The sequence below is a fragment of the Photinus pyralis genome, unplaced genomic scaffold (assembly GCF_008802855.1).
Source record: "Photinus pyralis isolate 1611_PpyrPB1 unplaced genomic scaffold, Ppyr1.3 Ppyr1.4_LG7, whole genome shotgun sequence".
Lineage (NCBI taxonomy): Eukaryota > Metazoa > Arthropoda > Insecta > Coleoptera > Lampyridae > Photinus > Photinus pyralis.
The window spans coordinates 5399449-5412886 of NW_022170738.1; the positions used below are offsets into that span (position 1 = coordinate 5399449).

The window sequence follows — 13438 nt, forward strand, 5'->3', positions numbered from 1 at the left end:
TAGTAATGAGTCCGTAGGGCGGTCATAATTCCGTTACAGTAAAATTAGAGTTTTTTTGAGATCGTGTGTCCTCATAAATATGCAAAAGGATAATAGTCACATCAAATTTTATTCTACGTATGAGGGCAGTGATATCGGATTCTTCACATTGTGGGGAACTACTAGATTATAATTCATTACCACTCGAGGGCTAAATTTTAAATACGGACTTTTCCTCGATAGCTTTGAGAATTCTATACTCTACAAATATTTAACAACCCACTAATACTATTTATTTCAGCTTGTATTATTATTTATTACAGTCAATGCTCTAACAAGAAATACAGTATTGTCTTGAAATTACACAGTTGATTAAATCGTCAAATTGGCTTTGTTGTGATAAATAAATTTTCGTGTTCGAAATTAGTAAAGTATTTGGTCTATGTTCGCTCTACGCTTTCGTAGAAAGAATTTGAGCGATTAAGCGGTCGTCTCAAGAACTGCTATTTCATTCCGTAATATGCCAATCAAAAACTTCCGCGTTTACGGTAAGAGTAACATATCGAGCTCTAGGAATGGCAAACTGTATGTTGGGTTAGCACGATTTTCATGTAGATACTTAAACCACAAATTGATGCTGTAAATGTAGGTGTGATTAATAAATTTGCTAAGGTGTAGGTGTTGGATAAACTGTCTACTTGGATTCAATTTTCAGTTGCCATATTTCCATAGGGATAACAAAATTGTGTACGTTTTCTCAATATTATGAGAGGCAAATTCGTTATTTGCGTTCCGGAATGAGATACAGAAAAAATGAGATTATGTGTCTGAAAGCCAAAATCCTCCGATCTAAACCATTAAAAACGCCAAACTTTCTTCCAATCGCTTAATGCAATCCACTTGGCTTTTTCTACAATCAACATTTTGCCATCAGACCATCAACAGCACCAACAAATTACGCGTGTGAGTCCTGTTTATCAAGCACACAGGGTGTTTCAGACCGAGTCGGATTTCATGAATGATCTATTTAGTATTGAAAGCTGATGTATATAATTCGAGATAACTAAAATGGCCGTTTGCACCGAGAAATTTAAGCGGGGCTTAGCTTAAACGTAGCTTAAAATCCATGACAACCATTGTCTCAATAATCGTTGCCATGGATTTTAAGCTACACTTAAGCTAAGCTCCGCTTAAATTTGTTGGTGCAAACGGGCATAAGTTACATTTTGCTTTTATAATACCGGGGTATTTAATGTTTCAGTACTTTGAATCACTATTAATGGAACTGGATTAAACGCATAATTGTTAATCTTTAATCATTTAACCTACCTCCCCTTCTGCAATAATACAAAAGTTATCCTTGCAATTCTACTCGATGTGTTGTGACCAATTTGATACATAAGATACACAAGTCAATGAATTTATATACCGGGTACCCAACCCACCTTACAAACACATGAGACAATACTGTAAACAAAAGAAAGTTATAGCAATAAGTATCCATAGTCTCTTTGGTTATAGGTACGTAAATTCGGCCAAAGTTATCTGTGACACTGTCTTTAAAGTGGTTTTATAGTGTTTTTTCAGTTACTGGAAGTGTACTCATTTGCTGTCAATTGTCGAGTTCAATACGAACATGTGTGAAATTTCAAATTCAAATTGAAGCAAATATGGAAGGGTAGAGTGATTTGAATAATTTATGGGCCCTATCAAGACAAATATCACAAAACAAGAAACAGTGGCAGGAATTTGTGTATACGAACTGAAACAGGAGTGAAAAGAGAGGAACATTTATTTTGTTGATAGATGTCTAATTTATTAAATCTCTTTAATTTATGAGCTATAAAGGAGATAATTAAGTTGTATAAGCAATTAATGTTTGTTTAATAACATATGTAAGAATGTATGTACAAGTTACTGTAACACTCGAAATCCGCCACCAAAGAAGGTAGAATGTTACTGAATTATATATATTTAAGGATTGAACATAGGAGATTTTTATGTTCAGAGTTAACATTTACGCACTGTATAATAACAACTGTATTTTAATCGCCATAATTACAGCAATTATTACCTACGTCCTCGCGTTTTCAATTAAAATTAATTAACACGTAATAAACACTACTGTACTTTTTTGTTATTTATTGTGCTAACATAATATTTAAATGGTTTATAATTTGCCCTATACCATATTGAGCCATTTGATTCCCTTTAATTTGTAATTATTTGTTCCAAAACTCCAAATATACGTTCACCACTGTACTAACTCCAAATCATTTACGCAATCTTCTCTAGATATTGCCATTTTACCTATCGCTACATGTCCATTTTGTACATTACCCTTCGCTTCTCATTCTCATCCATGTTTATACCTACCAAAAGAGCCATATGTTCTTTACAAGCATTCGCAATACGTACTTTGGCCTTCTAGCATGTGAACTATACCAATGAAGTGTCGAAATAGTAAAATGTCTGCGTATCGTCCCTCGTTCGCAAGGAAAATGAGGTTCAATGCTTTAGTACAAGAGGAAATGTTGAAATGTATATGTTAAACTAGACTGATCCCAATACGGAACCTTGCGCGACTGGTTCAAAGGAATGTAGACATAATACAACATTATGATAATACGCGCGGTTGACACTGCTTGGACTCTACCCTGCAAATAACTGAGAATAATTTCCTGGCTACATAAAGACAATCCTGAGTAATGTAAGATAACAATGAACAGTTTGTGATTAATTGTGTCTAAAGCCTTTGTAAACTTTTAGAATTTTTCTATACTATACGGCTGTCAGTACCTACGTGTGTTTATGAACCTAGTAAATTTCGATTTTTTTGTAATTTGGGCAAACCGGGTATTTACTTCTAAATCAAAATTATTTAAAAGATCTCATTATCAGTGAACAATATGGTGGGGTGACGCCGTGACGGTCACATTCATTATTTTAAGTCGGCCTGAAGATTTACTTAAAATTTTAGCATTTTGTATTTTTGTGTGGGTCATACTGGGCAACGCGGTGTGTTACACGGTATAGCGAAACGCATTAAATTAGTTAAAATAACTTTCATTGCAATTGCAGTTTGCCTTACGCTAAATCTCTCAGCTGTACTCCACACACTAGATGGCGCTGCTAACAAAACTTATAACTGAAAACTGTTACTGGGGTCCTCTGTATTTATTCTCTACGTGAAACACGATCATTGTCTCGCAGCGTACTAAATTACCTAATGAACAATAGCTATGGTACGAGATCGACCTTTAGTTTGTATAAGTAAGTTTAATTGCTGCAACATAACGTATAACTTGGAGTTATATTTAAGCATTTTGTAAATGATAACGCCACAGATTACTGGTGTAACAGACTTCTGCTATGCTTGCTCGCTTCCGCTTCTAACGGAAGTATAGTATATTTTCAAATACGGTAAGCTCTTATTGGTCGAACAGGACGGCACGTGACGAGCCTTGGGCGGGGTTTGTCAGCCGAACGTTGGTCTTTTATGCTTTGAATCATCTCATTATAGTTCGTCGTAACAATTCGTGCGTTTTATTGTATGTATTCCATACATAATGGGCACCCTGTATAAATTCCATAAAAAATAGACATTTTCGGTAAGATATTCTTATTTCATTTCCTTTATACAGCATATTAGGGTTGTGATATTTGAGTTAGTGGGTGAAATCTATCTGCTTGAGAACATGGTTTAAACTCACCTCATAGGTGTGATGGATAGTTGATGAATATGTTTCAGAAGTTAGAAACAACATCCTTCCATTGGATTGGGGGCCTACCTAGAATCACAAATCTGTACATTTTCTTAGACAAAACGTAATTCAACTTTACCCACGGTCGTTCAAAGGTATTTCCTGTGAACGTATTATTATTTGAAGGAGAAAGTAAATACTAAACAATAGAAAATGATAAATATTTTTCGGTTAAAACGTACGTTACTGAAATGTTTTCTCTACGGAAACTTTATCTTTTAACTAAGGCAATGCAATTTCCAAAACTGTACAGGTTAACAAAAAAAATACCTCTTCTCTTGAGGGTTTGAGCCACGACGGAAATGTAAGTTTTAAGCAACGTAATTAACTCATTAAGTGAATGGATGTCCGATGAAATACAAAGATGTGAATTTTTCTATAAACAAAGCACTTTCACTACAGTCAAATTTACTGATTCGTAACATTGTCATATATAAAGGGATCGCCCAAACGTAAGAAATTCAGTTAAAAATGTACGCGTCCGATGTACTATTATTAGGTGTTGCTATGATAACCCACTTGGGATACGCGGCCCTTCTCGATTCATTTAATCAGTGTCTAATTAGTACGCCTACTTCGTTTGGATACTGCTTGGGGATAGGGGCGTTGAGCAAATTGCAGAGCATTGATAATAACCCCGAATATGACGTCGTCGACGGCGTTACCTTCGCGAAGGACGAACAAGAAGTAAGGGAGAGTTACAATTTTCTAAATCGCGATCCAGGAGATTTCAGGTAAGTCTTAATTGTACAATATGTTTGCATACTGAAATTAGGGTGTTTCGGGGTTGTATGCACAGTGCAAATTAAAAAATTGCTTGGAGGGCGTATTAAATTTTGTGCAATGTTTCACTGGCACATCATTGATAGCGCTACACCTATTAATTTGATTTTGTATGCTCGCATACAATATGTTCGCAAATTGGAAATTAAATTTTTAAGGAAATGAGATTAAAAGCAAACTTATGTTAGGCGAGGAGTTACAAGTTCTTCAACAGCGAGAAACACTCTGGAGTATTAGCCTTACTGCAATTTTGCTGTGTAGACATTAAATATTTATGTTTTGGTAGCAATGTGTGTCAGACGCATAACTAGATATTCTCCCTAAGTACTAATTCCTTTTAAAACAAAAGGGAATTTCCATTTTTTTGTTTATTCATTTTATATCACAAGCCCAAGTAATTCTCGCGAGAATCGCCTCCTAATCTCTTTTTGTGTCTTCGTTTCATGGATGCGTTGCTTGAGGTCAACTTTATTTTTCTCTCGTTTGTGACCGATTAACCTTTACTTCGCCACGATTATAATTTGTCCAAATATGTAGGAAAACAGCATAGTTGTAGTGTCATCATTTAATGAGGGCACAATTTTATAGCCACGGGGAACTGTGATTGAAGTATGCTTCATTACAAAATATAATGGAGACAAAAATAAACCACAAAAATTCTTATACGAACAAGCGACTTTACAGTTTACATGCCTGCTATATTCATATACTAGTAACTACTTTGATTTGACCCATAGCGTTATATAGGTAACCTAATTTTCTCACTTCTCGTCCTTTGTGAACAATACCGGATTTAATACCGGCTGATTTTTTTGAAGTAATGATCATTTGAATTTCCCACAAATCAAAAAAATGTTGAAGTTGGTACTAACTGATGATCATTTATTTAATTGCAGTGGTTTGTTTTACCACAAATTATAAATTGACACTAAGCACATCAGTTTTTCTTACAGATTTCAGTGCGTTGACTATAAAAATCGTTCAAGGTAGAGAAGTAATAAATCGCAAATGGCTTACAGCAAATAAGGGTGGCACAGGAAAAGAGTTTTTATCGACATTCATACTACCAATTTAATAATGCAAAAAATACTAAAACGTTACGCGCGAAATTCAAACCATGATCACTTCTAAAGAATCGCCCGTTACAATTCTCAATACAGAATGAGCAGGTATCACTGGCAACGCATTGCTTGATATAGATCTTTCGTTAAAACAAGAAAATATTCCAATTTGGCAAACCTGCTCCATTATTACACCTCTTTGTAGAGGAAATTTTTATGTTCAAGCAGTTATCATTTTACGACCCTACAAATAAACCCTTTAGTTTTTGGTTTTGCTGGTTTTAATTGGTAAGGAACTTTTACAGCCACCTCCGCTACTGCCGCCATAAATGAAGTGAAACGGAACTTTACTATCATAGGGAAATCTGAAGGACCTTAAAATATCTGAGATTACCTATGTGATATGTTGCTAGGATCCCCACGGGTAGTACATACACAGGTTTGCAATCCTAAGCAAAGTGAAATCGGCGTCGGGTTCGAAAAACGTGGTTTCCCTGTGTGTGTTGGGGGGAGGGAGACTGAATTTAACCGTAGGTAGCTAATGATTTGATGAAGGCAAAATAATGTTCTCAGTGCCATTGATGTGGATATTCTCGCCAGCATTGGTGACTGCTTCTTGGGTGGGGTGTGGATCTAAGGCAATGCTTGCGAATATTATTCCATAGTTCTGTCCCAGAGAGAGACATAAGTGGTGCCGCGCTCTCTGACAGCATGTAGGTGCAAAACCATTTAACATGGGTACGTGGTGATTTCCCTACATGAAAAGGGTGATGGTGAATGATCACTGACCCCTATCTGCCGTATTGCTGGATGTAGACGTTGCTCTAACCAAAGTTCAGCCATTGGTGTCAATACTTGCTTGAACAATGACTTCTTAGAGGGCCATCTATCGGACATATTTTGCATTTTCTCCGAAATTTATATGATAGGTTCGCCCTCATTAATCAAACTGCGAATTCATGAAAACAAGTCTCACTTTCAAAACTAGTTGTACAAAATCAGATTCGGATTCGTTTGAGAAATGGGGGTAGAACACCAACAAAAGAACACTCACAAAGCAGTTGTATTCCACCCAATATAATCGAATTCAATACCTACGTCGAATTTAATCGCGCATTCGCCTTTGTGAACAATGACCCTATAGAGACAGTGTGGTCATATGGTGGTGTTAATTTTTATTGGTGATTGGAGATTCGCCATGTTTTGGTCAAATACACCGGATTTGTGTAAATTAACTCGGAAACCAAGGTGATGAATTTATCTTGCTGGACACAATTGTGGCAGCACTATTGTGACCATAGCAAAACCTACTAATTCGGTTAGACCAGTCAGCCTAATGATATAAACCCCACTGATCTGTTTATCAGTTTCTGGCCTTGTAAAGTAATGATAATATTACCTACCTCATAAGGAAACAGGCCCATTTTCTTATACTTATAGATAAATTCTGTGAATACACTCTATTGGCGTATTCTGTAAGTAGTTTGTGCAAGGGTGCGGTTTGGTGTTTTTTGTTTATAGCTTGCTGATATTTTCTTGCAGATCTAATGGTACAGTATCGACCCGTTAATTTATACCACGCGTATATAGGAATTTGAAAATGTCTCTCAAAGAGGCAGGTAGATAATACAATTTTAGAGGGAAGTACTTCAGAGTAAGAAGTTCGTAATTTATTTTTCAAGGATTAATTTTTGAGATATATTTCCATATTCAAAAGCTCCCAGATACCAAATTTCGTCGAATGTATTCCCATTTATAGTTACGCCATTTGCATTTTGGAAATCATTTTACAAAATCAGAAAGAGTACCTGTACCAAAAAGCCTAGCTAGATAAAGCCGCAAGTTCCACCCCTATATGTGGTATGATTTCATTCTCTAGGCAAACGATCATTTTGAAACTATGGTTCAATGTTTGTTTTGTTGGTCCCCCTTACTCACCTAATTTTTGGTATACCAAATTTCTAAGATTCGCTGATTGCTAATTACATGGTGGACTCTAAATGAGTTGCGTATGCCATAAAATGGTTTCCCATTAAATACTTCTTCTTTTAACGTGTCATTATCAATTTAAGATCATACATGGAGATAACAACCATAATAACGATAGCAAGCGCGATACGTCAGTTATGATAAAGGCAATTTTCCAATTTGTGAGCAGGTGAGCTGTCATAAACTTCTACACCTGCAAAAGCGCGAAATTTTGATCATAGGAAGCAGGTTTTCATTTTCCTTCCACCGAAACTTGTGATGTGGGGCAGATTATGGCAAGTATCTTTCAAATGATTAGATAAGCCTGAAATTTGGTATGAATGCTCCTATAAGGGAAAGGGTACTGTTTTATGTGAAAACGCTGCCCATTAAAACAATTTAAAATGGTCGCCGTTGTTCTGTGTTGGCCTCTTGGAAAACGGCGGCCATCTTGAACTTCTTAAGTGGCCACCGTTTTCTCTGGATAAGAAATTATAAACATGTTTTCTTGAAGGGATTTGCATAACTACCTTTACAAACGAGTTTACAAGGCATCCACAACAGTAGCGGTTAAAGTTCCGATAGAAATGTCGTAAAATATATTGGATTAACTGCTTTCTATTCACCAAACTGCCCGCGATAATATTATTAGAATTTCTTCCATTCAAATGTTTACACTTTCGTAAGGGCCAGCACTTCGTTGCTATTCAGTTCATCCCAAACACTTTTCCCATTCCACGATTCCACTTTCCAGTGTTCCTATATACGCACGTGGCTATAATGACCTAAAAGCTTTCTCCGGAAGGGTAGTGTACATAAATGGAGATTTTGCATTCGGTTATATAATAATGAGGGTTCGATAAATTGCCCCTTTTCTGATTATTTACCGGACCTACAGCTATAAATAATCCTTTCTACTGTATTACCAAAAGGTGTCGGCAAACTGTGTTTCAATTAACAACTTCCACATTCCGCTAAAACTACTGCTGTTGCTGAAAATTAAGCGTTTTTGTTCTACGATCGTACTGCAGGAATTGATTGCCGCCTTCTTAGTTGCCGAGCTTTTTCTGTTTTCAATGTAATAAATTTAGGGCGATTTGCAATTAAGTTTCATTATCATGTACGTAGGTAATTGCTTACGGATATAGAAGCAGCGCCTTTGTATGATGTTATAGATGTTAATTATCTTTACTCGTCAAACGTGAGGAATTCTTTATTAACTAATCCTTTGTCCGGAAAGCGAAGGACATACTTTGTAGCTTCAAGTAAACGATCGGTAATCAATCACCCATGTACTTAATTAAATATTCTCCTTATGTAAGTAACTATACAACATGACGTACAGCAAAATTGTAATTAGTTAAGTAGTGGAGCACGATCTTCGCAATTGCTTTACGGGTAACATTAGAGCACTAAATATTGTGATGGGGGTGCAATTAGCATTCCCTTAAATGAGGGTTCGGTAAACGAAGTAACGCATTACAAGATGTTCAGATTGACTCTTGTTTATAGTTTTACAATCGCTTCTATCCAATTTCAATATTTTCTTCATTGTTCAATTTACAGCTTAGTTGTTTTTAGATTTTTATGACTCAATTTGAGCAACATGAACTTAAAAACCCTTCAAATCCAGATGCAGGCACACATACAAGGTGAGGCATAATAACGAAAGAGATCTAAAGCAAAAACACTTAGTTAAACGAAAAACAAAACAAAAATTTAATCATTTTAAAGTACGTGAAAAAGCCCTAGCCGAGCCCTAGACGCCTCTCCACTCTTTAATCGCACATACAGAAGACCCTGGGCAAAAGGGCGATTCCTATCAATGTTGTAGTGGGTGCGAAACGCATAACGCGTTAGTGTTAAGAACTGTCGTTTTGATAAAACGCTTTAACAGCATAGGCACGCCGCACAATTCATCCATTGAGATTGAACGCTATTTTGCGATAAACGTAACTGATGCAATCCCCACCACTTCCCACCAACACAGCTTGATTAGCGCTCCTTTCAAAAGCGCTAGTTATTATGGCTCACTCAGTATAACCTTTGAATATAAAATATTTATATTTTATATTCAAAGGTATAACTAAGCAAATCGAGTACAAGAGGTGAAAATTTTTTTTCTCAATATTAAAGAGCGTGGTGGCGCTCCGCCCCGCCAAGTCAAAAAGTAATAATCTGCGCTACCAAGAGATATTTAAAACCACAGTTTTCACGCTATTGTAGTTCAAAAAAATAGGTAGAGCACATTGAGCTTTTTTAAGATTAAAAAAGATTTGCCGAAATCTGTGGAGTGTAATCGGAGATATTCGCTGGTGTAAATGACCGTTTCCACTTTGTGCTGCTGCTGCCTGTCTTTGTTCTTTGACGTTGATCACACTACAGCAAAAACTAACGGGCGGGTTTTAATGAATGTGTTTATGAACTTGGTTGTGCCATTAAATTTTTTTTGTAGCCTCACAAGTTCAGTTCCAAAAATCAAAAAGAACCTCAAAACGTGAGCAAAAATGACGACTGTAACCCTACAAAAATGTGTGAAATACCTCAAAAATATCGCTTCGCGCCAAAAAATCCCCGTTTTCGTCCCAAAAAAGTGAGGAAATCTTGAATTATCTTTATCTCTATCCCTCATATTTATAGACTTACTTTTCGCGATTTTCTACTGCAATGTTACCATTCTTAATACTAATATTGTGAAAAATTCGAAGTTGTATTATAGTATTCTTGAAATCTTTAAAAATATACTTTTTTAACTGAATTGGAAATTCTTTGGCGTTTTCTTGAAGTTCTTGAAATCTTTTTAAATTTTATTTGAAATTTTTTTAAGGGATTTGGAAATTGACTTCTGACACTGCCTTTCAGGTTTTATACTGTCACTTTTTCACATTGTAACCATCTTTCGTCGACTGACGAGCCAGAGATTCTCTTCTCGTTGATGTATACTAGCATCTACATGCCTTTTTTTTCGAAAAATTCCCTTTATGTGATGGTTTTGTACGTCTGCCCGTCTGTCCATCTGTTCCTGCTCTCGAGAGAGACAGTGACACCAACCTTCGCCAATCGATTCTATACGAGTTCAAGCTTCAAGGATCAATGCTATTGAATATGAGCCGGATTAAAAGTTTGGTTTCCGAATGCGAAAATTACTGAAAGTCGTATGCGATTCTTCGTATCGTGTTAGCATCCTTTGTAGACTTTTGCATGTACTTGTGCTTGCTGAATTTACTAGGTGCGCTTGCTCCAGGTGTTTTTCTCCATAGTGCATTTGCAAGTTTGGTCACATTTCCACGGAACCCTTGGTTCTGCTCTTATGTGCGAACATAATATAGTTTGCACATCGTTTCATATTCCTGCTCATCGCTTGATCTACTACCTCTAAAAATTGAAATTGAAATTCAACATTCTTCGGAGGTAGCGTTCAATGAATTTTTAATAATCCCCATGGTTTTGTCATTGCCATATTTGTATATGGACGTGGAATCAGTGGCAGCGTACTAGCTCTCTGTACGCAACACCAGAGCACATCGCAGAAGCTGGAGCACTAAGTTAACAAACAGCACTAATAAAATTATTTTTACATTTTAATCAAGTAACTTTTTTAATAAATTTAATAATTTATTATTTTTAGTCGTTAAATAACCTCTTTGTACCCTCCAAAATTCAAAACCATTTTTATTAATTTTGTTTTTTTTTTAATTTTTCTAAACGGAATTTTAATTCTCACAGAAAATTTCAAAATATTTTCCTGTTAACGTAATTGCTATTATCATCGAATGATCAATTTGCACGTCTTTTCAATAGCTATAAAATTTTTCCTTCAGAGAACGCATCGGCTCTTAATATAAAATCGAATGTCTTGTCTAAGGTTGATGTCATAAGGGGTATCGCTCCAGTCGCATCCCTCTTTATTAAAAAAAAATCAAATATAGGATATTATTGTACCTAAACTTGAATTCAGCACGAATTAATTTTACGGAAGTAAAATATTCCTGAAAATCTGCCTTACTGGTTACGATAGTTCTAAATGTCATAATTAACGTAAAAACTACGGTGAGATTTAGTGGTGCGTGAAATTTGGGGAGCGAATGTTCCTTCTACAAATACAATGGGGGCGAATTTTCATAGAGCAAATATTTAGGTAGCAAACTTTCTGCTTTTTCCCGGGCCTTCGCTTTGCTTATTAGGTACCTATATGTGTAAGCCAACAAAAACAATACCTACCGTGTAATGTAATTTATTTTTATAAACAACCCCTCTGTGCTCTCTCCACGAAAGAAGGACAATTAATTAAAATATTGTAAAACATTTGAATTTCAGGACGATAGTGGACTCTGTCGGCGACGTGTTTTCACGCAGAAGTATGCGTTGGGATATGAGCGTCGTTTATCCGGGATTATCGATGCGAGTAGCGCCATCAGCAAGTCCGGCAGGTGTACTAGAATTCGTCATAGATCCGCACCGTGAAGCTCTCGCACACCATACGCTAAAGGAAGTCGGTACAGGTGAGTAAATGTAGGAAACCTTGAACTTTCGCAAGATCAAGGATTTCTTCTTGACGATTGCGAAACTTCCGCGCAACGTCAGATGGCAGGTCGGCGTTTCCTAACGTTCAAAAGCAATATTGCCATCGGGCACCATTTACCAATGTGTGTCAATGGGGTTACTGATCCATTAATTCTAGCATCAACGAAATAAGTAAAATCTATCGTGACAAATTTCTTTTTTTTGTAGGTCGACTGATAGCCAGGCATTTTCTACTGCCGCTTCTGCTGGGATTTAAATTTAACATCGCAACTTTAATACCGATCATGTTTGGGCTTTTAGCACTTTTGGCGAAGAAATTTATATTCATAAGCAAAGTGGGTCTAATTATGACCACAGCCATAGGCTTGGGATCAATTTTATTTAAACAGCCCTATTCTCAGCACGTGCCTCAAGGCGGTCATTATCCTTCTCACGGACACTACGGTCTTGGAGCGTACAACCGGTAGGTAATATAAATTATGAAATATTATATCATCCTTTGTAAATATTGTTTAGATATCCAGACGACGAAAATTATTACTCCGACCACATCTTAAGGGATCCAAATGAGGGAAACACTATTAATGTATTTAATAGTATACACGATGCTCTTGATGGAAGAGAGGAAAAATCAATTGGAGGGAAAAGAAATTTCGCTTGGAACGAAGCGGAAAAGAAAGAAAACCCATAGATAGGTGTATTATTTAATTTTGTTGTTATTTGCAGTCAGATTATTTATTACTTCGTGTTATTACATACTTTACAAACTAGGAGTACGTTTATGTAAAAATGTTTCACTTTTTCCTGCCGTCTACTCGGGTGAAGACAAGGTACCACCCTTTTTACAGTACCTACAGGGTACTGTACAGGGTTATTTCAAATGATTTCAAGCTTACGGAAACCTAGCACACAAAGAAATAGGATGGTTACATTCTAAGGAAAATTGAAAAAGTTCCATTCCAGGAATTATAAATTAAGAATGACATAATGGGGATTTACGATAATTCAACCGGTTAAACCGGGTTTGTAGATTTTGCTATGGTTACAATTATTGCCACAATTGTTTCTATGGTGATTTCTACCAATCCGGTTAAAGCGGTTGAATTATCGTAAATCCCCAATATAATGCTCGCCAAGAGAAGAATGCCGGTCACAGAATACCTGATACCGGTCAATTAATTATCGTACGATAGTAGACCGGCATCAAGTGTTCCGTGACTGGCATTCTCTCCTGGCAAACCTAATAGATACCCCGGTTGTATACACTTTATATTATACACCACAAGAAAAAAATCACAGAAGATGATATCCGGAGGTCTTGATGGCCAGTTCAAGAGAGCGTTATCATTTAGATCTTTA

General features: G+C 36.3%; 1 protein-coding gene across 1 annotated transcript; it reads left to right on the forward strand.

Annotated features, from left to right (window-relative positions):
* The first annotated feature begins 4235 nt into the window (after positions 1-4235).
* Positions 4236-12799, forward strand: LOC116175309. The gene is made up of 4 exons (XM_031493385.1): positions 4236-4477; positions 11873-12057; positions 12287-12542; positions 12596-12799. Exons 1-4 carry the CDS (start codon positions 4251-4253, stop codon positions 12768-12770), a joined length of 843 nt encoding a protein of 280 aa, XP_031349245.1. The 5' UTR covers positions 4236-4250; the 3' UTR covers positions 12771-12799.
* The last annotated feature ends 639 nt before the right edge of the window (positions 12800-13438 follow it).

What these genes read in the sequence shown, in the direction of transcription:
- LOC116175309 (XM_031493385.1), top strand. Translation starts at nt 4,251, where the DNA reads ATGATAACCCACTTGGGATACGCGGCCCTTCTCGATTCATTTAATCAG. An exon ending in CGCGATCCAGGAGATTTCAG is followed by an intron (nt 4,478 to 11,872) that starts GTAAGTCTTAAT and finishes TTTGAATTTCAG; the next exon opens with GACGATAGTGGACTCTGTCG. An exon ending in GCTAAAGGAAGTCGGTACAG is followed by an intron (nt 12,058 to 12,286) that starts GTGAGTAAATGT and finishes TTTTTTTTGTAG; the next exon opens with GTCGACTGATAGCCAGGCAT.